The 23,551-nt window shown below is 55.1% G+C and overlaps 1 protein-coding gene across 5 annotated transcripts in view; it reads left to right on the top strand.

Annotated features, from left to right (window-relative positions):
* GDPD5 (glycerophosphodiester phosphodiesterase domain containing 5) overlaps positions 1–22,922 on the top strand; it is a 94,426-nt gene extending 71,504 nt beyond the window's left edge. For 2 of the 5 annotated variants that reach the window (XM_055282969.2, XM_055282973.2), the window contains 13 exons: positions 810–869; positions 7,610–7,708; positions 7,998–8,091; positions 8,486–8,631; positions 13,093–13,175; positions 14,313–14,463; positions 15,018–15,236; positions 15,782–15,939; positions 16,261–16,408; positions 17,607–17,689; positions 18,215–18,229; positions 20,517–20,629; positions 21,903–22,922. In XM_055282969.2, coding sequence (XP_055138944.1) covers positions 810–869; positions 7,610–7,708; positions 7,998–8,091; positions 8,486–8,631; positions 13,093–13,175; positions 14,313–14,463; positions 15,018–15,236; positions 15,782–15,939; positions 16,261–16,408; positions 17,607–17,689; positions 18,215–18,229; positions 20,517–20,629; positions 21,903–22,042 — 1,509 coding nt within the window. In that variant the 3' untranslated portion in view covers positions 22,043–22,922. The remainder of the gene's footprint in view (positions 1–809; positions 870–7,609; positions 7,709–7,997; positions 8,092–8,485; positions 8,632–13,092; positions 13,176–14,312; positions 14,464–15,017; positions 15,237–15,781; positions 15,940–16,260; positions 16,409–17,606; positions 17,690–18,214; positions 18,230–20,516; positions 20,630–21,902) is intronic. The other 3 variants (XM_055282970.2, XM_055282972.2, XM_055282971.2) reach the window with 3 other exon arrangements.
* Positions 22,923–23,551: the final 629 nt, after the last annotated feature.

Here is a 23,551-nt window from a genome sequence, read left to right as displayed (position 1 = left end):
GTGCCGGGCTGGTGGAGGGTCCCACCCTGGTATAAAGGGGAAAGCTGTATTTGTAGGAATAATGTATTTGTAGGAATCTATCCTAAGGAAGTAATCAAAATACAGAAAGATATGTATAACATTTTCATTTTTATCTTAATTTATAATAGCGACTAATCAGAAGCTATTTCATGCCACTAGTAGAAAGTTGGCTACATATGGCACATTAAGATTTTGCCCAGGGCCTCTCGGGCTGCTGCACCTGAGGCCTGGGTCCCCCAGAGCAGGAGGTCCTCTTGCTTTTGCCTGTCTCTCTAGGCTGCCCCTTCCTGGAATGTTTGCTCCGGACCCAGTGAGAGCTGTCCTGGCTGAGAGGGCCCACTGCAGGCTTCCTCTTCCAGGAGCCTCTGCTTCAGGCTCTTGCTCCCGATATTCCACTCACTGAGATGCAGGTGGATCCCCCATGTTGGACTGGGGGCTCCTTGGGGACAGGCCCAAGTCTGTTTCAGAATCCTGGGGATTGGAACTCCCAAATGTTTGATGAATGAAGTTGGGTAGTCCAAGTACAGCAGCACCCAGTGACCTCTTGACGGGGAGTCCCACAGAGGAAGAGCCTAGAGGCCTGGAATCATCTGGAAGGAGGCCAGGCTCAGGCTGGCTAGTCTGGGCTGGGCTGGGGAGGGCAGGGCATTCCCATCGCCTGGAAGGAGGTTTGCTGCCTCTACCCAGGGTCAGGCCCAGAGCCGCAGTGGGGAGCAGGGTGTCTGAGAAACTGGCAAAGCCTTCCCGCCCACACGGGCCTGACAATCACCCTGTGGGTCCCTCCTCAGGTCCTGGCACTATGTCACATTGCCGTGGGGCAGCAGATGAACCTGCACTGGCTGCACAAGGTAAGGGCCGCCTCGGCCGGGGCTGGGAGAGGGCAAGGGAAGCTGGAGGCAACAGCAGCAGAAGGGCCTGGCCACCGTGTCCCTCCCCTGGATTGCCATTAGAATTGTTCTCATAGCTAAGGCTGAGCACTCACTATGCGCCAAGCACTTGTCTCACAACCTCGCCCGTCTTCATTCACTTAACCCTTACAGCAACGTTGTCATGTAGGTACTGTTATCATTCCATTTTGTGGTTGGGGAAACTGAAGTACAAAGAGGTTAAGTGACTTGCCTAAGGTCTCCCAGTTTAAACATGGAAGATCCAGGGTCCCGTAGTCATGCTATTAACCAGCAGAGCTCACAGCTCATACTGTGGCACCCACCCTCTGGGGGCCCTGCCTCGGGTCTCACCTGCCTCTTCCTTCTTTGGTGAGCTCTTTTGAAAACCCTGATCTGGCCATTTCATTCCCCAACTTAAAGCCTTTCCACCACTCCCACCACTCCCAGGATGACCCAAACTTCCCTACCTGGCATAATCTGGCCCCTGCTGATCTCCCAACCCGTCATGGGACAGTCACCCTCAGCTTCTGCTACATGAGACATCTCATGCTCTCCCAGCATGTCTGCCTCCTTCCCCCATTTAGCACTTTGCTCTTGCCCTCCCTTTTTCTCTCGGACCCCTTCCTCAGTACCTCCCCTACATACACAGGATTCTCTCCTGGGACTTCCTCAGGCCCTGCAGCCTCCCCTGCTACATGTCTGAACAGCTGTGTTTTTGTGTTTTCAGTATTCGTCTGGCTCCCTGACCCCGACCCACCCAGTTGAGGTGCCCCTTGCAGGCCAGAGTTAACCTCTGTCTCCCTGTTCCCAGTGACCCCCTCAGGGCTGGGCCCAAGGCAGACAGGCTTCACCCATTCCGGAGCCTTAACTCTCTGCCTTACGTCCGTTGCAGGCATAGTGCTGAAGTGTGTTTCTGATGCCTGGTCTTCTTGGGACCCTGGTGGGCACAGAGTGGTACCGAGCTGACCAAGGCAGAGCCCCTCCCTCCCAGGAACATCTGGATCATCTGCCTTTCCCCAGAGCCTGGCTCCCTGTGGGCCTGCCATTTAGGAAAGGGCAGAAATGTTCAGAAACTACCATGAGCGCATGAGATGGGGCCAGAATGACTCCAAGGGGAGGGGCTCACTTCTAGCTAGAAGACAGATGTGGAACAGGAAAGGAAGAGGGGACAGCATGAGCCTGGGTTGGGCTGTGTGGAGTGGGAGGTGCCTGTGAGCATCCAGGGAGGTACCGAGGCCAGTTCGTTACACAGGCCTGGAGCTTGGGAGTCAGACCCCAGAGACAGGAGCCGTGAGCAGCCCCTGGTCCCCCCACCTTCCTCCTGCCCCTCACTCTACTCACAGGCCTCCTCTGGGCTTCCACCATCCCCTCTGCGAGGGACTTTCTTCTCCTGGCCGCAAAGCTGGCATTTGAAAGAACTGCACCAGCTGGCACCCCCGGTGGGGCTGGCACATGCTGTGGTCACCTTCTGTGGCCATGCCTCGCTCTCAGCAGGTAAGGTCACACCTGCTTGATTCTAGTGGAGAGGCCTACAGAGCTGCTGAGCCAGCTGGAGCTGGCAGATCAATGCAAGGAAGCAGATCCCATTGTCCATGCTGGTGCCAGCTCCCAGGGTGCCTTCCTCTGCCCTCTGCCCCCTCTGTGAGATAGCAGCATGAGCAGGGTCCTTCCAGGTGGAGCTGACCCAGAGCTGGACCCGCCCTACCAGGAGGGAGTTCCCCAGAGCTCAGAGTGTTCCAGCAGGGCCTGGAAATTCTCTTCTGTTTCCAAGATTCTGTCATTTGATTCTAAAATTCTAAGGACTCTTTATTCTTTTTTGTTTGCTTTAATTAATTTTTGACCATGTAATACATCAACATGATTCAAAATACAAAAAGCACAAAAAAGTATACAAAGAAAGTCCTCCTCACTCTCTTTCCAGACAGATTTTTAGCACATGCACATGTACATATGCATTTCCTTTTTCTTTCTTCTTTAAACACAAACAGTCGCCTACTCCACCCTCTGTTCTGCACCTTAACAGAATTCTTGGAGCTCCTTCGCTGCGTTAAAGCATCCCTGTTTGTATCCATCCCTTGCTTCTGCTCCCTGTTCTGGATATTCCCTGATTCCCTAGGCGTCTAGCCAGTTCCCTGTTGATAGACCGGATCGACATCCCAGCTGCTTTCTGTCTTTTGCCAGGATGATGTGGCGGTGACCTGGGAGAGGAATTTCTGGGTGAAGAATGTGTACTTTCATCATTTTGATCTTGCCAAATGGCCTCCTTGCCAAGTGCCTCCGATTCATGCTCTCTTAGCAATGGATAGTTGTTCTATAAAAATACCCTTGCCCATAAACCATCAGCTGATTTATTGGCTTTTGTCAGCCTGATGGGTGAAAAGTGGTACCTTGCTGTAGTTTTCATTTGCATTTCCCTTTGGGTGAGTTAGATTCAGCATTTTTCACGTTTGAGTAACTTGTGTTTTCTTTTCCATAAAACTGTCTCTTCATATCTTTTGCCATTTTTGCCATTGCTTTTTGCTTATTCATTTGCAGGAACTCTTTATAGATGTGGGAAATTAGCCATTAGGCTAACAAACTGCAAATAATTCTTCCTAGTTTGTCATTCATCCTTTGACTTTGCTCATTGCGTTTTTACCATGGGGATATATATTTTTTTATTCTTACATACTTGAATATGTCATCTCTTGATGACTCCTTGGTTTTGTGTCAGACTCAGAAAGGTCTTTCCCACTCCAAGATTATAAAAATTTTTCTATGGTGTCACTTGGTAATTATATATTTCCAACATTTAATTTTTTCTCTTTTTGGAAGCTATTTTGGGGTATAGTGTGATCTTACTCTGTTCTTTTTAGATGGCTTCCCAATGTTCCCAACTCTCTCTACTGAGAATTTGTCCTTTATTCATTTGAGATGCTATTTTTATCATATACTAAATTTTCTTTATGTATTTGGATCTATTTCTGAATTTTTTGCTTATTTTCATTTATCTATCTGGTCTTATATCAGCAACATAGCATTCTAAACTCTAAAGACCACAGTTTTATAGTATGTTTGTTTTTTGTTTTTTGTTTTGTTTTAGAGACAGTCTTGCTGTGTCGCCCAGGCTAGAGTGCAGTGGCGTAATCTCGGCTTACTGCAAGATCTGCCTCCTGGATTCACGCCATTCTCCTGCCTCAGCCTCCCGAGTAGCTGGGACTACAGGCGCCCACCACCAGCCCAGCTAATTTTTTTGTATTTTTAGTAGAGACGAGGTTTCACCGTGTTAGCCAGGATGGTCTTAATCTCTTGACCTCGTGATCCACCCACCTCGGCCTCCCAAAGTGCTGGGATTACAGGCGTGAGCCGCCGCGCCCGGCCTATAGTATGTTTTATTCATGAACTTTGAGAGTCTCTGGTTCCCCTGGGTCCTGAGGAGGGGAAGACAGAAATGCTCAGGACAGGGTGAGAGGGAGCCATTCACAACAGGCTGGGTGCTGAGTAGATCTGGTGCTCATGTGGGGACCTTCCTCCTCTCCCCAGTCTGCCAAAATCTCCTGTTTCCCAGAAATCTCTCCCAGGTGAGTGTTCAGGAGAAATTGAGGTACCCAGGAGGTGAGGGAGCAGGCTGAAGGGTTCTTGGGAGCTTTACAGTAAACAGGAGGCCCTTTCCCTGAGATGCCCCCCTTCCTGTCCCACCCACCACCCTCTGTGAGGTGTTTTGGTCACAGCTCACACCTCCCCAGGCTGCCCTGAGCACACTGCACTGCTCTTGTGTCCTCGCCTGACTCCCCTGCCTGAGTGGCAGCAGCCCCCAGCCCAGGACCTGCACAGAGGAGGCATCTGTCAGCAACCCAACCTGAGCCCCAGAGAGGAGCACTGGGTACCACACGGCCCCAAGGCAAGTTACTGGCTGGGCTGGGGCTGGGGCTTCTGCCTCCTACCAAGGCTCCATCAGCCTCTACCTGCCATCTGCTATGTCTACTTCATCACCTCTCCTGGTGAATTCAGACTTCTCTCCATGCACTGGCCCCAGCTTTATGGTTTTTCCTGGTGTCCAGCCTCTGTCCCTCCAGCAGCAGCTTAAGGAAGGCACATTCACTGAGCACCTCCTGTGTGTGCCAGACACTGCATTCACCATAACAGCAGTAACCATCCTTTATCAGGTGCTGACCACATGTGTCAGGCACCTTTCACTCAGAATTTCACAATCATTTCACTCCTCACAATAATCCTGTTCCCATGATAACATGCTCACTTTTTAAAATGATATCACTGAGATTTAGTAAGCATTTTCTTCTGGCCAGCCGTTGTACTAAGCATTTCACTTGCATTTCTTCATTGATCTTCCCCAACCCCCTTCCAGGTAGGTACTCGCTATGCCTATTTCACAGCTCTGGAAAGGTCCCTGGAGAGGATGTGGAAAGATCCCCAATAGGTAGCAGAGCCAGGATTTGACTGAAGATCGTGATTCAAGTGAGGCTCTTAACCCTGGGCCAAACTGTCTGCCATTTGGACTGCAAAACCCAGAGGTCAGATACCCCTAAGAGGCCAGCTGTTGCACCTCTGCAAGGCGGGGTTCCACCTCCTCTCGGGTCCCAGCACCTAGGCCAGACTCACCGAGTGAATGAAAGACTGTTGTATCCCCTGTTCCCACCATTGCTATCACAAGCCACAGTCCCATGAGGACAGAGAACCCAAGGCCACTTTCTCAGAGAAGGACGGTGGTCTGTCTCTGGGCCTCTAGGGTGGGATTCATCCTTCTCAGTCAGATTTCAGGAGCGATGGTGGTTGCGTTGTTGGGTGTCAGTGCTATTGCTGTAACTTAATGATGCAAGATAGGGAAAGTCCCACAGACGCTGAACATGCAGTGATGCTGCTGAGCGTGATGATTACCACCAAAGCAACTGTGGAACTCAGAGATAATAACATTTTTAATTGTATTAGGGTTTAGGGAATCAGTTTTATTGCAAGCCATTTCCATTAACAGGTATTGTGATGAGATGCTCCCAGAAACCATCCTTAACTCGCTGTGTGCAGAGCCTCTTCCCACGATGGCCACAAGGGGGAGCTGCGCGCCGGGGGCAGCCGGGAAGAGGGGCCTGAGTGCCGAGGGCGGGGTTCTCAGGGGTTCGGAGGCGCAGCTGGGCCTCCCAGAGACTGCGCAGCCTCTCTGACACCAGCGTGATGTCTGTTCAAGAAAGCGCACACCCCCTCACCCCCTGAGATGGGCAGAAGGTGTTCCTTTCTGGTTCTGCCCCTTCAAAGCTCCGTGACCCAGCCAGCTGTTCCGCTCCCCGAACCTCGCTTTCCGTGTGTGAGATGAGGATGCTCATGCCTCCGCGGAACCAACCTGTGGACCACGCGAAGCGCCCCCACAGGCCCAGGCACGCCCGTGCCTCTTTCCGCCCCAAGCCCGTATGTCACAGCCCTTCCAGCTCCTCACCTGCCTCGCTCGGGTCTCTTGGGGGAACATTTGTTTCCAGGCTGATGGGCTGGAATGAAAAGCCTTCCAAGGGAAACTTCATCCCAGACTCAGCATTCCCCGCCAGCGAGTGAAGGTCCCTGGGTAGGGAGCGGAGATGCTGGCCACCGTCCCACCCTCATCATCTAGAAATGCCACTGTCCCTGCTCGGCGTCGGAGGGCCCTTGGCCGCTGCTGCCTCTGGGAAAAGTTGCCTCAGGAGAAAGGGGGTGAGGGCCCTGCCAGCAGCGAGAACGGCTCCAGGCAGGCAGGGCGGCCGGCAGTGCTGTGGGAGAAGGACAGGCCTTTGGAGGGAGGTGGGAGACGAGTCTGGAGAAACTAGGGGGACGGAGGTAGCGGCTTTGACTGACCCTTCCAGAAACTGGGAGCTGCAGGAGGCTTTGGAGGAGAGCCACAACCTGGGCTTTAGGGAGGCACGCCTGGGGGTGTGGAGGGGGGTGGGTGGAGTGGGATCCACAGCCAGGGGCGAGGGGCTGGGGGCCGAGGAGCTGAAAACCTCTGCCGAGCTTCGCGTGGTTGAAGATTTCAGGTCTTACCTGTCACCAGAGATCTCTGTCCCTTGGAGGTGCCACCTCATCCTCCATGAGAGCTGTGCTTTGCTTTCTTCTGGAGGCTGCAAGGAGGGTGGCCCCCATCATGGTGGACCTGGATGCTGGGAGTCTGGGAGAGGGCAGGCCGTGGAGGTGGGGCAGGTGGAGATGTGTTTCACCACCCATCCCTGCCTGAAGTGCCACTGTGAGCCCAGACCAGGGTGTCAGGCTGGGCTGCACTCCAGGCTCCTGCAGCGGACCCAAGTCCTCAGCCTCCTTCCCCTGAGGCCTGGGCATGGCCTGGACAAGTGGGTTTCCTCCTCTGCTGTGCCATGCTGAGGTGGCAGGGAGGCTGGGCGGGACCTTGGATGTGACTAACCTGCCAGGCCCAGGGAGGTCCCCCTTACTGAATGTCCTCCCTCCTCACAGCTCCCTCCTCCTCCTGTCCCCATCCTCCTTTCCATTTCTCGCTGTCCCTTCCTCGCTGGGTCTGCTGGCCTCCTCCTACCTCAGTCTCTCCCTGCTGTGTCCATCTGCCGGTCTCTGGTTTCCTGGCAGCCCATGCCTGTCTCATTCCTCCCTCCCCTCTGCCCTGCTCCATCGGCCTCTCCTGTTCTCTCCGTCTCTCCCTCTGGCTCCTCTCTCACACACACTGGGAACCCACCCACCTGCTCTGAGCCTCTGTCTGGTGACTCTTCCCCCTCCAGATCGGGCTGGTGGTCATCCTGGCTTCCACGGTGGTGGCCATGTCGGCCGTGGCCCAGCTGTGGGAGGATGAGTGGGAGGTGCTGCTGATCTCCCTGCAGGTGAGTGAGGAGGGGGCCTGGGCAGCTGCTCCCCCAGGACCCTCACAACAAGAGCCTTTCTGTCACTTCCCTTTCTCCAGACCAAGGCCCAAAGAAGGGCGGGGAGGGGCCCAGGGTCACAGAGCAGGTCAGAACTAGGGAGGACACCAGGGTCCTGAGGCTCCCAGTGTCCTCAGTTGGCAGATGGAGACAGGGTTGCCTGGCTCATAGGTAGAAGTAGGAGGCTGGTGACACAGGGTCTGGGCAGAGCTGGGCGTTACTGGTCTCCCTTCCCTCTCCCTGCAAACAGGGCACAGCGCCATTCCTGCATGTGGGGGCCCTGGCAGCAGTCACCATGCTGTCCTGGATCGTGGCAGGACAGTTTGCCCGTGCAGAGCGGACCTGTGAGTAGAACTGTGAAGGGCCTGCCCCTCCAATCCCTGCAGGTGCCAAGACCAGCTGGCGCTGCCCTGACCTGGGCTTTCCTTGGGGGTGGCTTGGAGATGGGGTGGGGCCCCTGCACTCAGTGAGGGGGATTCTGGCTCAGAGTGGCCCACAGAGTCCACAGAGGGTCACAGCTTCAGTCAGCCTCGCACTGTATTCCTCCTCCACGTCTCTCTCTCTGCATGCATGCACCTGTGTCTGTGTGAGTTAGAGGCAGGGTTCACCTTCCCAGCAAGAATAAGGGCTGCCCCCTAGAGCACCTGGATCCTGACAGGTCGGGAGTATAGGGGTCCAGCATTGCACCCCAACCTGCCCAGGGCTCACCAGGCAGCACTCACGGCCCCTTATCTGCAGCCTCCCAGGTGACCATTCTCTGTACCTTCTTCACCGTGGTGTTTGCCCTCTACCTGGCCCCTCTCACCATCTCCTCTCCCTGCATCATGGAGAAGAAGGACCTCGGCCCCAAGCCTGCTCTCATTGGCCACCGCGGGGCCCCCATGGTGAGTGCCACCTCAGGGTCGTAACAGCCCCATTGGGGTGGGGTGCAATGGGGGGGACCTTCTTGGGAAATGGATATATGTAATGGTAGCAACCATTTGTAGCTTTTTGAGGGGAGGTACATGGGAAGGATTGGTAAAAAGGCCGGGAGTGCTGGGATGGAAGCACATCTTGAAGCGTCCTGAAGGCGTCTTGCTAAAAAGATTTCACTTTTGTCCTAAGTGCCCTGCAAAGATGCAGGAGGGTTTTAGGCCCAGGCTAGACCCAGGTACCAGTTAGGAAGGCCCAGGAGACGGATGCTGAGTGTGGGGCCTGGGGGCTGCCACCAGGCATCAGGAGAACCCTCCAGGAGAGCTGGGAGGCAGCTCAGAGCCCACTGTGACAATGAATATGGCTGAACCAGCTTGAGTTGGAGAGAGAGGAAGGGATCAAAGTCAGCGCCGCATCCTGCCACCAGGGCACCCCACAGCCCTGCAGGAGAGCTTCGGTGAGAGGGCAGGCTCCAGAGCCATGTTGCCTGAGTTAGCATCCCAGCACAGCCCTCACCAGCTGTGGGAGGCCCAACAGTTTCCATCTCTTTGCCTGGTTCCCCCATCTTGTACCATGGGACTAGTGAGAGCACCTGCCGTGGGGCTATGAGGAGCAGGAGTTAGCATGTGTGCAGTGCCCAAATATGCACATGGTGCACAGAAAGTAAGAGGTAGACACTGCTGTTACCTTGGGCAGGGCCATCTCTCTGGATCAGGGTCTCCTGCTCCATGAAAGCCTTGAACCCAGGCCCTCAGCAGCAGCAGTACCACCCCCACCCTGCCAAGTGGGGGGGTGTGTGAGCACTTCCTGAGGGCTTGGCTTCCTGGTGTTCCAGGCTGTTGTGGGACCTCAGGGTAGTTAGGGGGTCTCACATAACTGCTTTGGAAGGAGGTGCTGGGTCTGCCGGGCTGCCACTCACTCTGGAAGTCTGGCCCCTTGCATGTGGTGGGTGTTATTTTCTCGATAAGACTCCAGCCCCTGAGCCAAACTCCAGTGCTGACCCCAGCCCCTCCCAGAGGCAGCCAGTGGGGATCTGGATCTGGTGTCCAGTTTGGCCACATGCTGCCTGTGCATCTTGGAGGGGTCACCAGTCCCCTCTGTGCCTCAAAGGTACAGATGCCCATGCTGCTGGTTATTGTGAGGACCAATTGGAGCCCAGCCTTCCCAGTGGGGGCAGGGGAACTCTTCTGAGGGGCTCAAAATGATGGCTCCTCCTGTCTCCGTGACTCAGATTACCATCTCCTGGGCTCCCTCCAGTGGCCAGGGGACACAAGTGGTATGCTGAAGCAGGAAGGTGGCCCCAGCGAGGATGGTTTTCTTTAGTAGAAAAAGGTCAAATATATGCAGAAGTGGAGAAAAGCATATAATGACTCACATCATGAAGAAGGATGTAATGAATCCAATCCCATACTTATCAACGCTTGGCCATTCTTGCTTCATCTGTTCCCTACTTGTTTTTCTGGAGTAGTAAAGCAAATCTTAGGCATCGCATCATCTTACCCATAGGCACTTCAGGATGTATCTGTAACACATGAGGACTTTAGAAAGATACATAACCATAATGCTGTTATTACACCCAGCCAATATTAAGGATAATGATTCCTTAATATTATCTGAAATGGAATCCATGTTCAATTTCCCTTTATTGTCTTGAAAATGTCTTTTTACAGTTTAGTTGTTAAAAATCAGGATCCAAATGCAGTCCATAGCATGCATCTGGTTCGCGTGTCTCCTGAGTGCCTTTTGGTCTGTAACAACCCCACGGCCAGGCTCAGTGGCTCATGCCTGTAATCCCAGCACTTTGGGAGGCCAAGACGGGCAGATCACCTGAGGTCAGGAGTTCGAGACTAGCCTGACCAACATGGAGAAACCCCACCTCTACTAAAAATACAACATTAGCCGGGTGTGGTGGTACATGCCTGTAATCCCAGCTACTCAGGAGGCTGAGACAGGAGAATTGCTTGAATCTGGGAGGTGGAGGTTGCAGTGAGCCGAGATTGCGCCATTGCACTCCAGCCTGGGCAACAAGAGTGAAACTCTGTCTCAAAAAAAAAAAAAAAAAAAAAAATTCCCCCTCCCTTTTTTCCCTTAGGCTGTTTATTTGTCCTGAGAAATTGAGTCATTTGTCCTGTGGGATTTTTCACATTCTGCATCTGGCTGATCATGCCCTGGTGGTAGTTTTTGAGGGGCTGGCAAGGGTCCCCTCTGTGTGTCCCTGTGCATTGCCTTGGGGGGCTCTGACTCTGGGTCCACATGTCTGTGTGTGGTGAGGAAAGTGCACATCTCTGTCTTGGAGACTGTCTGTGTGTCCCTGGATGTGTTGTTCCTATGCAGATGTGGCCTGTCCCTCTGTGCATATGTGTACGTGTACTTTAATATTTGCACTAACTCTGAAGCTAGGACTCTTTTTTAATAGTACTTTGAGTTGCTGTTTTCTAAATCCAGGTCTCTTAACCATAGTGTCCCGCCCACCTGAGTAACCACCACCCCCCTATGCACACCCTCCTGACAACAGAACCCCACTTGGACTGGCCTGAGGCAGGTGCGAGCTCTGAGATGGGGACTAAGAATTCACCCCAGCAATGTGTATGCTTCTGGGGCCTTCCTGGAGTCCTGAGTCTGGCCAGGGAGGGCCAGGTTTCCACATCTTTTTCTCCAGGAGGCCAGCACCTAAGCCAGAGAGAACTGTGTCTAAAAGCTTCCAAAAAAGACTTTCCCCTTCCCAAACACTTCCTCTGCCCTGAGGGTCTTCGTAACCCCTTCCAAGCTTCTGCCTTCTGCAGCCCCAGCCCATGCAGCAGGGAGCATGGGCCTCTGTCAAGTGGCCACTGATGGAAGGCCTGGCCACAGGATATTTAGAGATGGGTGGGATTCCACTGAGTCTATGCCTCTCTCTCCATGCCTGTGTAGTCCTGCTCCCCCTGGAAGTGCCTCACACAACCCACTGGACTGGGAGACAGATAACATGTCCTCCAAGAGTGCTGTATGCCAGGGACAGGGGAAGAAAGAAACTCATTACAGAGACCCTGCTGTGTGCCGGGTCCTGGGCTAGGGTCTGTGACTTTTGTTATCTCACCTATGAGGTTGATAATGTTAGCCCATTTTATAGCTAAAGAAACTGAGGCCCCAGCTCTGTGTCTGGGAAGTGAAATTGCACCTTTTCAGTCCGTTCCAAAGCCCTCACCACTCCCTGGCTCCCCAGTGCTAGGCTGTGTCACAAAAGAGGGGAGTAGCTGGGGAACATCGTGGCCAGAGGGAGAGAAGTTGGGAACAGGATTGTCTTCAGTGGGAATGAATGAGATAAGCCATGGGAATCCTTCCCACCTCACCCCTTCACTGACAGGCGGGGCAGTGGGGGGCGGGGGATGTCCTCCTTCCCTCAGTCCCTCCAACCATCCCTCATGGAACTGGTCTTAGCCCAATCCTTGGTTTGGTGCTGACCCCCAGTGGCAGAAATGGGTATGACAGTCCTCAGATGAGACCCAACTAGGGAGGCTTAGAACCCCAACTGTCCTAAGCATAAAGACCCTCATGAGTACACATCTCTAAGGGGCACATGGGGAAACTGAGACCCACAGAGAAATATACCCAAAGTCAGAACAATAGTTAATGGCAGAGTCAAGGCTAGAACCAGAGCTGGGTGTAGTGGCATGCACCTGTAGTCCCAGCTATTTGGGAAGTTGAAGCGGGAAGATTGCTTGAGCCCAGGAGTTTGAGGCTGTTGTGAGCTGTGATTGTGTCACTGCACTACAGCCTGGATGACAACAAGACCCTGTCTCTTAAAAAAATGCTAGAACCAGGATCATGTAAGGGGAAAACAGTTGCTATTTATTAAGCACTTACTGTATATATCAGGCAGTGTGCTAGAGGCTTTTAGTTCACATAACAGTCCAGGGAGGGAAATAGTGCTGTCATGTTTATATAGATGAGGAAACTGGTCCCCCACTGAAACTACCATCCCATCTACACTCTCTTCTTCCAGGTCTCCCCCTGGACTTGTCTCAGGGTATAACCAAGAGGGAATTTCACATTCTGCCCCAGCCCAAGACTGCCAGAGAGCCACAGAGGACTGTAAAACAGCCCTCCAGTCCCAGTGTCTAGCTCAGTGCCTGGGATACAGCAATGATAACATAGTGACCATAGCTACCATGTGTCAAGTGCTAGCTACATGTCAGGCATTTATATGCATCACACTAACCAGCCCTGCCTCCCCAGCCCCCAGTAAAACCAATGAGGTAGGCATGATTTAGCAGATGAGGAAGCTGAACTTCAGAGAAGCTGAGTGGGTGCCCAGGGTCACACAGCTACTCTGTGGAGGAGCCAGAATTAGAACCAGGCCTAGCCCAGCCTCCCAACATGGAAGACTTTCCACTGGCTGGGGAGGGTACATCAGCTGAATCTTGGCTCTCCCTTCACCAACCCTTCTTCCCCAGCTGGCTCCAGAGCACACACTCATGTCCTTCCGGAAGGCCCTCGAGCAGAAGCTGTATGGGCTCCAGGCTGACATTACCATCAGGTAGGTGTAGCGGAGGGGAGATAGTTCCTCTAACCCCTCCCACACACTTCGGCATCCACCTGGGTCTCTGCTGGGGGAACCTCTGGTCTCAGAGCCTCTGAGATGGGAGGAGAGAGGCTTAGATTATCCACAGCAGGGAAGGCACCCTGTTCCTGCAGACTCCAGGATGTAAAATAGAGGAAAGAACAAATGCTCTTGGTGCAAGCAGGAGCCCTGCCACAGAGCCACTTGAAGGGAAAAATAGATGATAGAGCTCCAACACTCTCATGAGGGAAATAAAGCAAGTTGCAGAGTGATACATTCACTGTGACTCCAGTTACATTTTAAAATACCACAAAAAAGTGACATATGCACTTTCTCCATGTACATATATAAGTAGATATTAGTATAAATGGCAGGAAGAATCCATACTAATCTCATAACAGAGGTTATCTGAGAAGGGAAGAAGGGCAGGACTGTCATATATAGTTGTACAGGTTGCATACTGAAGAAGGGCATCACATATATGAGGACATTGTTCCCAGTATAGACATAGAATTGTGTGTTTATCACAACTTTCTAGCAGCCGGTGGTAAAATGCCTTGAGGAACAGAGGGCATGGGTACCTTTTACTGTTTCACACTAAGGCACCATATGAGCTATTTGCAACCCTGGTAGAGTAGACAAGGATTGGGGTTGGGTGGAATTTGCCAAAGAGGTCTACGTTTGCACTGTTCTCATCATAACATCACAGGGATTTGGTTCCAAACTGGATTCCACCACTTACAGGCTGTGGACCTTGAGCTAGATACTTCCCTCTCTTAGCCTCAGCTTCTCCATTATCAAATGAGGCAGCACCTACCTTCCAAGGTCGCTAAGAGAGTAGGTTCAGCTTTTTCCCAGCTCTCCCTCCTTGGCAGTCCCCACCCCCATCTGACCCTCACAGAGAGCCAGAAGGCATTGGCCCTTCAGGGTCAGCCACCAGCCCACTGTCTTCCCTGTGCAGATGGGGAGACTGAGGCCCCGAGAGGGGCAGAGCCAGCCGGGATCCTGTGCTGGGTGGGGAGAACTGTGTGGGGTGACTGTGTGGGGTGATCATTGGTGGGCAGGTAAGGGATCTGGGGGGTCAGTGACTCGGTGGCCCCACCCTCCCTGCAGCCTGGACGGCGTGCCCTTCCTCATGCATGACGCCACCCTGCGGCGCACCACCAACGTGGAGGAGGAGTTCCCGGAGCTGGCCCGCAGACCTGCCTCCATGCTCAACTGGACCACCCTGCAGAGACTCAACGCTGGCCAGTGGTTCCTGAAGGTCTGGCTGCACCTGATCCCAATCTTAGGCATGGAAAACACCAGCAGGGACTGCAAGGAGTGAGAGGTGCAAGGGTGGCCATCAGCTTCGAGACCCCCACTCTCAGAGCTTTCCCGACCTCCACCCAAGCTGCTTAGTGGCCTCCTAGGCTCCTGCCACTGCTGCCAGACTCGTGGTTGTCACTGCTTGTTCTGGGTCCATTTCCCTCACTAGAAAATGTTGACAGGGATGAGAGCAGTGAATAGAATTGTTAACTCTGTAAAACTCTAGAGAGGGGTTGGCTCTGTGGTCTGAAATGCTCTAGAAGGAGAAATGCTGTGGGTCTGGGAGCGATTCCAAGCAAGCTGTCCGCCGTCCTCTTGGTAAGCAGGGTGTGGGGTAGAAAAGTTAAGGCTGGGGCCTCCTACAGTCTCCACATGGCCATAGCCATCAATCTGCCTGACCCCAGCAGACTCTGGCAGCCCAGGGGTCTCCACGCTTGGTTGCCAGAAGGGTATGTGGGGGCCCCTAAAGGGCTGATGATGCAGCCATGTGTGTGTCCCTGTCCCTGCCAGACTGACCCCTTCTGGACGGCCAGCTCCCTGTCACCCTCCGACCACAGAGAGGCCCAGAACCAGTCCATTTGCAGCCTGGCAGAGCTCCTGGAGCTGGCCAAGGGCAATGCCACACTGCTGCTCAACCTGCGCGACCCGCCCCGGGAGCACCCCTACCGCAGCAGTTTTCTCAACGTGACTCTGGAGGCCGTGCTGCACTCCGGCTTCCCCCAGCACCAGGTGAGGCTGTGCAGCGCAGCTCTGCCCCTGGGAGCCCTGGCCTGGCTAGAGCCCTGCTGCTGCATAGCCTTTCCCTGTTGTACTCCAGACTTCAGCTTTCCCATTTGTAAAATGGGGATCACACACCCCTCACTTCCCTGGCAGGGTCATCATGGGACAAGAAAACACTTTAAAATGTATAAAGGTCCAGGTCGTCAAGTTATTTCAGCGAAGTGTTGCCCTGTCGTGTGGTGTAATAATTTGGGACCGGAGAAATCTGACGTCAGTTTACGACGGCACACTAGGTGCTAGTGGCCATGTGCAGAGTAGTGGCTGTTTGGGTTTTCCCTCCCATACTGACAGCAGGCCAGATGGGAAGCTTCCTGAGTTGCTGCCAGTGTGCTTTGCAGCCTTAGCTGGGACTGAGTCCTGCCCTGCTAATGACTGCATCTAAACTTTCACCACCTGCCAGGTCCCGTCTCTTAACCCCACAGATGCTCTAGGAGGAGTAGGTACTCTTACCTATTGTGCAGAAAAGTCTGAGGCTGCCTCTCTCCTGCCTGCAGGTCATGTGGCTGCCTAGCAGGCAGAGGCCCCTGGTGCGGAAGGTGGCTCCCGGCTTCCAACAGACATCAGGCTCCAAGGAGGCAGTTGCCAGCCTGCGGAGAGGCCACATCCAGCGGCTGAACCTGCGCTACACTCAGGTGTCCCGCCAGGAGCTCAGGTGCCTGCCCTGCCCAGGGCTCCTCCAGGAGAGGGCGGGACTGAGTCTCTCCCAGTCCTGCCACCACCACCCCCCAGCACTCACACACAGTCGGGCAGAGGGATGGGCACACAGAGGAATCAGGCACACATGGTTCAAAGATGAGAGGATGAGTGTGTCGGGCAGACCCGGGCTTGTCCCGGAGCTTGGCCCTCTGGAGCCGATGTTCCTTCCCCCGGGCATGGCTGTGAGGTCGTGAAGAGGACGTACTTTACCAGCCCCCACACTGGGCCCGGAGCTGCCAGGGTCCACATGCTGACCTGCCTCTCCCCTGCCCCACAGGGACTACGCGTCCTGGAACCTGAGTGTGAACCTCTACACAGTCAACGCGCCATGGCTCTTCTCCCTGCTGTGGTGTGCGGGGGTCCCATCCGTCACCTCTGACAACTCCCACACCCTGTCCCAGGTGCCCTCCCCCCTCTGGATCATGGTGAGTTGGGGGGCAGAGAGCACCTGGGGGGCAGTGCTGGAGCTGCCTATGGCCTGCCCTGACCACTCGGCAAGCTCTGTGCTTGGGGCTGTCGCTGGGAGTTCTCTGGCATGGTGGGGAGTCCATGGTGGGAGTGCAGGCTTGAGGCATGAGGGTTTCATGGCATCTGGGATCTGCACTAAGGTGCTAGGAGGACCCTGGGCCTGATCCACAGGGAGAAAAGCATCACTAAGGGCTCTAGAGAAGTAAAGAGCTGCTTGGGTTTCTTTGCTTTGGAGGGTAACAACAAGGACAGGAATAGGAAGCACTGACCAGGTGCAGGGCTCACGCCTATAATCCCAGCATTTTGGGAAGCAGAGGCAGGATGATCACTGGAGCGCAGGGGTACAAGACTAGCCTGGGCAACCCTGTCTCTACAAAAAAAAAAAAAAAAATTAATTAATTTGCTGGCCATGGTGGCACACGCCTATAGCCCTAGCTACTCGGTAGGCTGAAGTGGGAGGATTGCTTGAGCCCAGCAGGTCAAGGCTGCAGTGAGCTGTGATCACTCCAGCCTGGGTGACAATGTGAGATCCTGTCTCAAAAAATAAAAATAAATAGGAAACATTAAAATCTGCTTAGAGAACAGCAAATAAAGCAATATTTTAGCTGGTTGACTGGGCACCTGCAGATAGGTGGTGGCTCCACTGTCACCCTGAGCATGCGGAAGGGGGGTGGAGGGTATCCTTATGGCTGAGAGAATGCAGTGCCAATGAATCAGACCTAAGCTGTGGATGGTTCTATGGGAGAGGAGGGTGAAGGGAAGGCAGGCTGGGGAAAGGGGCGAGACTGATGGATGAGAGTCAGCGGGGTGGGGGGCAGCAGAGCCACTGTCTTTCAGTATCTGGCTCCTGCTTTGAGATCCCTGGACACACAGACCCTGCAGGCCTAGCACACACCCCCTCTGCCCTGAGCACCATACAGTCCCCTCCTACCCTGAGAGTACACATGTGTGCACACACACACCCCGACCCCCAGGCCCACAGCGCCCGGAGCCCACACCTGCAAAATGTCATCTTCAGCCCCCAGACCCTCTCAGGATCCTCCCTTGCCCTTCCCCAGTGGCCATGGGGGGTCCTCTGGTCCACGGACCCTCAGTCTGGAACCTCAGTCTGGACTGGCCATGACTGGAAGTTGGCCTCGGGCCGTCTGTCCACAGCCCCCGGACGAGTACTGTCTCATGTGGGTCACTGCCGACCTGGTCTCCTTCACCCTCATCGTGGGCATCTTCGTGCTCCAGAAGTGAGTAGGATCTGACCACTTCCGTGGCTGTCCCTACCCTGCAGCAGGCCCAGCCCCCACCCCAGCCAGGTGAACTCACTCCTGAGCCCTGGGCCCTCAGCCAGGAGCAGGCCTGACCAGGGAAGAAGGAAGGACTCCGGTGGCCCCATCCTCCCTCAGACAGAGGCTGGGTGGCTTCTGGAATGAACATGCAGCTGGGAGCCCAGAGCCAAGCTCTGCCTTGAGTGGCTGTGTGGGCTTAAGTGAATTTCAGCTCCTCTCCGGGCTGGCCTGCTTATCTGTTAGCCAGGGCATGGGTTCCCACCAGCCCCCAGCAAGATAGCTGGGATGTGCTCGCAGTGGGGAGGTGCGGTTGGTCCCAGGGAGGGTCTAGGGCCAGCCTGGGGCCCCCACCCAGCCAGGAACTAAGGGGCTGGGATTTTATTCTTGACTGACGTTCTCTCTCTGTCCCATTCTGCTCTGATCGGCGCATGTCCCTCCTCTCTCCCCCTCCCCCTCTCTCTGCTGCACTCTGGCATCTCACAGCTATCACTTGATCAGGTAATTCTGGTGTGGTCTTCCTCCTCCTTCTGTTCCTCTTTCTCCCTCTTGCCTTCCCCTTCTCCAGTTCTGTCTAAAAATCCACCGTGCACCAAGCCCTGTGCCTGGGTCACCTCGCAGACAGCGCCCTTGCCTGAAGCCTCCCTTACCCCTGCGATCCTCTTTTCTGCTCTTCCCGTCCCACTGCCGTGTGTGTCCCTCTGCTCCCTGTTCCCACAGCCATTTCTGCAGGTGGGGACCAGTGTTTCCTTGACAGCTTCCTGACCTGGCCTCTCTGCACCAAAGTGTCTCCCTGGGGGAGGGGACCCTGCCTGGGCACCCCCATCCCCCTGCCTCTGGCACTCACAGAGGCCTTCACCACTTGCCCAGGGCAGACCCTACCAAGTTTCTGCCTTTCTCTTCCCATCTTCTCCCTTCCTGGCTCTGCCTCTCCCACTGTTCACTCTTCCTGCTTACCTTTCTCTCTCTCTCCCATCTCTTTCTCTCTCTTATTTACATTCTATCTCTAGCACCCATCCCTGCTTTGCTCCCCGCAACACACAGCCTTTTCCTCATTCCCCTCAGAGGACCCCACAGTGGCTGAGCTTCCTGTTCTGGATGTGCCTGGCCGAGAGACCCTGGCCTGACACTGTCCTTCTGGGCTTCAACATGAATTTCCAGGATGGGACCTAGAGCTTAGGGACCCACGTCTCCCTCTGTCTAGTGCCTTGGCCCCTCCTGGGTCAGGCAGCTTCACCAACCAGGTTCTAGGAGGAGATGCTGTCCCTGGCTATGGGACATTCCTTGAGTCATTCCTCTGTCCACCCAGTTGACCAGCATCCACATATGAGGGCTGCTAATGCTGTGTCTGCAGCAGGTGTTGAGACTTCTCACGTGGAGCCCCAGTGTGCTGGGGAGGCTGCCCCATGGTGATTCAGTGGCTGGCACAGACATGCTGGGTCTGCTCAGACACAGCCAGGGCAGTGTCATTGTCTCCTGGGGATCAGGAGAGGCCTGATGGAGGAAGGGACCCTGGGGGACAAGGCCAGGGGAGGATACCATTTCCCTGCGGGCCTTATTCTTCCATTCATTCACTCAACAAGTACAGGTCAGCTCCCGGGACATGGCAGGCACTGATGGTGCTGGGGCACAGCGATGAACAGAGAGAGATTTGCTCACTGCACTCAACGATTCATAGGGCAGCCAGCCTCGCCAGGGTGTCCGTGCCACCCCCAGCCTCCTGCTTTCCCCTTGTCTGCCTGCTCTGTTCATCCATCCATCCGCCTGTCCGTCTGTCTGTCCACTTCTGCTGCGCTGACCCCATCTAGTAACTCACAATTGGTTTCTTGTGGAGTCTTGGCTCTCTCCACCCCCCAAGCAGGGTTCAGTCCCTGAGGCAGTTGGGTTCTTGTTCCCAAGCTGATCACCCACTCCTCTTGGTGGGGACAGGGGTGAGAGTCCAGTGATCCTTCTGCCTGGATCCCAGGAGAGGTGTAAGTTCAGAGGCCAGGGGCTGGGGCTAGTTCAGAGGAATGACAATAGTGAAGACAGTGGCCTGGGCTGGGCACAGAAACCTGAGTCCTTTCCACTTAGTGCCTGGTCCCTGCATGCCCTGTGCATGCTCCACCTCCCAGCCCACTCGTGAGTAATTTTCCCCCACCTTGCACCTGTCTCAGCCATTAGAGGGATTCATGCTCTGACCTCCCTCCCCATTAGGACTGCCAGGACAGAGCAGCAGTTGGCCCCACTCCAAGTCACTCTAACCCCCTTGCCTTGGGAACCTGTGCAGACCAGCTCTGGGCAAAGCCCCCTACCACCTGGCCCCACCCCCCTGCTTTCCTTCCGTCCCTCTCGGGGTCTCCCCAATGGCTTCACTTAGTCTGGTCATGATGGTGGAGCTGTAAGAGACATCAGCTGGGACTCCCTGAGATTGGTGTGTGCCCCAGCTTAGGTCAACAGAGTCATGCTACTAAGCTCCTCCTGCTCCCAAATCTGTCCCATTCAAAGAGAGCCAGGTGCATTACTGGGGACACCTGAGACAGAACTAACCAACCCTAGTCCTGGGCCAGGGCTGCTGACTGACGGCTCTGGAGGTAAGAGGGAGGCCAGGGAGCCCTGGCTGAGAGTCAGTAGGCTCTGATTCAAGCCCCAACTCTGCCCTCTCTGGGCCTATTTCCCCATTGTATAGTGGGACAAGAGTCCTGCTGGTCTCTCAGGCCACATCCAGAGAGGCTCTGGAAGTAGGCAGGGTCCCTGCTCCAAGGGAGGGGTGAGGAGGGACCTGATGCCCACGGGGCTGTCTCTGCAGGTGGCGCCTGGGTGGCATACGGAGCTACAACCCTGAGCAGATCATGCTGAGTGCTGCGGTGCGCCGGACCAGCCGGGATGTCAGCATCATGAAGGAGAAGCTCATTTTCTCAGGTACACAGCCCTGCAGACAGGTGGAGGCAGGCCCTGGGCCCAGCTTTCTGCACCCCCACATGCAAACAGATGTGTATGCACACACATTCACATGCGGCACATATGGGTAGGGACAAGGGCACAGACGTACATAAACCCACCGGGATTATACCCACATACAGACAAAGGCATAAGTACACATGTGAAAACACACACCCCCACACACACAGTCATCCACCCTGTCATCCACCATGGCTCGGTGTCAGTGCCATGGTTGGTGGGCAGGGGTGGGGTAGGGAGAGGAGTCTGTTTTGAAGGCCCATCCCCCTTTGCCTGGTTCGTACTTGGATCCTACAATATTGGCCTTACCCTTGCTCTTTGCCAGTCCCTGTCAACATTCCAGTCTGATGGAAGCAGCAGCTACTTATATAAACAGAGGCATGGAAAGTCGAGTTCCTGCAATGGGAGTGCTGGGGGGAGGGCGTGGTCAGAGCTGCCTGGGCAGTGAGGAAGGCTTTGGGCGCCTGATACGCTGAGATGGGGAGGATGCAGAGGAGGTGCTTGGGTAATGGTTTCAAGATGAGGGCTGAGTGAGCTAAGGGAAGGAAGGGCATTCCAGGTGGGCACGGCATGTGCTCAGAGGTGGCAAGGGAGCACCGCTTGCCTGGGCACCAAGAAAGAAGTGTCCCTCTATAGGGCCGAACTCCACTGAGCAGAGCTTTCTTGAGCCTCTGCTCTGTGCCCAGCACTCTACCAGGCCCTAGGGACATAGATGCCCAGAACCCACCCCAGTCCTTGAGGTATTTTGGGGGCCCAGGCAGCAACCATACAGCATGTGGCCAGGGCAGAAGGAAGCAGGGGCTGGAGTTGCCATGAGGAGGCCCCAACCCGGCCCAGGGCTCTGATGAGGCTCCCAAGAGGCTGAGTGACAGATGAGAAGACTTGAGCCAGACTGTAGGAAAAGGAGGTGTTGTTGGGGCAGTCACTCCTAAGAGAGGGGCCGACACATGCAAAGGCCCTGAGGAGAGTGGACACATGGGTGCCAAGCTCAGGGGCACAGGTGGTTTTCTGTGGCTGCAAAGTGGAGTCCCAGGGGACAGCAGATGAAGGCGAAGCTAGAGTGCTCAGCAGACACCAAAGGGGCCTTGAGTGCCAGGCTCAATGTCGACCTGAGCCCAGTGGTTTCATCAGCCTCCAAGTGCCCCACTGGGTGGTGCAGCCTTCCCGCCCCATCTGTCACCCATCCTCACGACTGCCTCCTCCCCGACTCACATTCTGTCTCCTTCTGGCCCAGCAGAGATCAGCGATGGTGTAGAGGTCTCCGATGTGCTCTCCGTATGTTCAGACAACAGTTACGACACATATGCCAACAGCACTGCCACCCCTGTGGGCCCCCGAGGGGGTGGCAGCTGTGCCAAGACCCTCATAGAGTGAAGTGGGCGTTAGCTGAAGACATGTCTGTCCCACCTGTACCTGACACAGAAGCTGGGGAACCTAGGAGAGCTGGTGGAAGCATGTCTGAACTCAGAGGAGTGCTCTGGGAACAGGCTCCGCAGCCTCCTTGTGGGCTCCAGCCCCTTGTCAGCCGCAGCCTCTCGAGGGGGACTCCCTGTCACCTGAGGCCCAGCTGGGCCAGGACTCCATCCTTTCAGATGCCCCTGCAGGCCTGGGGCTCCTTCTGGGAAGTATGGGGCCTAGGGCTTGGTCTCCCTCTTCTGAGGCCCTTTCCTGTATCCCGACCTGGAAGCTTTGATGGGTCATGGGCCATGCCATGCCCCCTGTGGCAATGGAGGGTGCGGATGCTCACCTGTGCCGTCTGTCCTCCTGTCTACCACGAGGCACCTGAGTTCTCTGCTGTTATCCTGCCCCAAGGGCCTGGACCGAGCCTCTACCTGAAGCAACTCTGCTCTTCCCGTCAGTCTCAAAGCACAAGGAGGTTCAACCCAGGAGGAAGCCAGCTGCAATGTGGAGACACGTCCTCCTCCCCAACCCACCTCATGCCACCACCAACCCCCTGCCCCAGGAGCGGGCCTGAGCCATGTCCCCTAGGAGCAGCTGGAGATGGCCAGAAGAGTGAGCTCAGGACTACTGGATCCCATGCCCAGGTGTCCAGCAGACCTCAGGGCAGAAGAGTCACCTAATCCGGGAGTCCACAGACTGATGTGACCTCAGGTTCCCACATCAGTGGCCACAGGGCAGGGCCCACCTGATAGAGGTGTTCTGGACATGGTCAGGTGGGTGTGTGGCTAAGTAGGCCTGCACAGAGGTCTGAACCCAAGGGCCTTGGCCAATGTGATTAAAGCTGCCATCTTGATGTGTGTTGTCTCTGAATTGCCAGCGGGAGGGTGGGGACAAGCGCGCTGGGTCTAGGTTTCAGTTCTGACCCTATGATCTGAGGAGGAACCATTCTCAGGAATGAATGGGAAAGTGGCAGGATGGTGCCTCCCCTTCCCTGGGTCCGCCATGGTGCCAGTGGCTGGGAGCCGGTATCCTCATATGGTGGATGGGGAGACAGTCTTGGAGAGGTAAAGTGACCTCCAAAAGCCACACAGCTTAGAACAGGCCAAGCCAGAATCCCATCCAGACTCTGGCCTCAGTGCATATGTGTGCCTCCCATAAGCTAGGAATGATACACAGAGGGGGAGTGCTCCTGGGTCCAATGTAGGGCTGGGAGTGGGACTGGCAGGTGCCCTCACAGCCACACGAAGGCATTCTGAGCCTCCCGGCTATGTTGGGACAAGCCCTCAGCACAGGGAGGCCTCTTCCCCATGCCAGGAGTTTGGCTTTGACTTGGGCTTTGACTTCTCCGAGCTTTGGACCTGCCTGAGGGCCCATGCCCATGCCCAGGACTGGGGGCACCTGGGCTGGAAGCCAAAGTATAGCCCTGGGACCACAGATGTCCTTTCCTTCCAGTCCTTGGGACCTCTGCTGTCTGTGGGCAGG

This window comes from Symphalangus syndactylus, chromosome 6 (assembly GCF_028878055.3).
Source record: "Symphalangus syndactylus isolate Jambi chromosome 6, NHGRI_mSymSyn1-v2.1_pri, whole genome shotgun sequence".
Lineage (NCBI taxonomy): Eukaryota > Metazoa > Chordata > Mammalia > Primates > Hylobatidae > Symphalangus > Symphalangus syndactylus.
The sequence above is the reverse complement of the archived record's forward strand: the minus strand, read 5'-3'. Positions and strand labels throughout refer to the sequence as shown.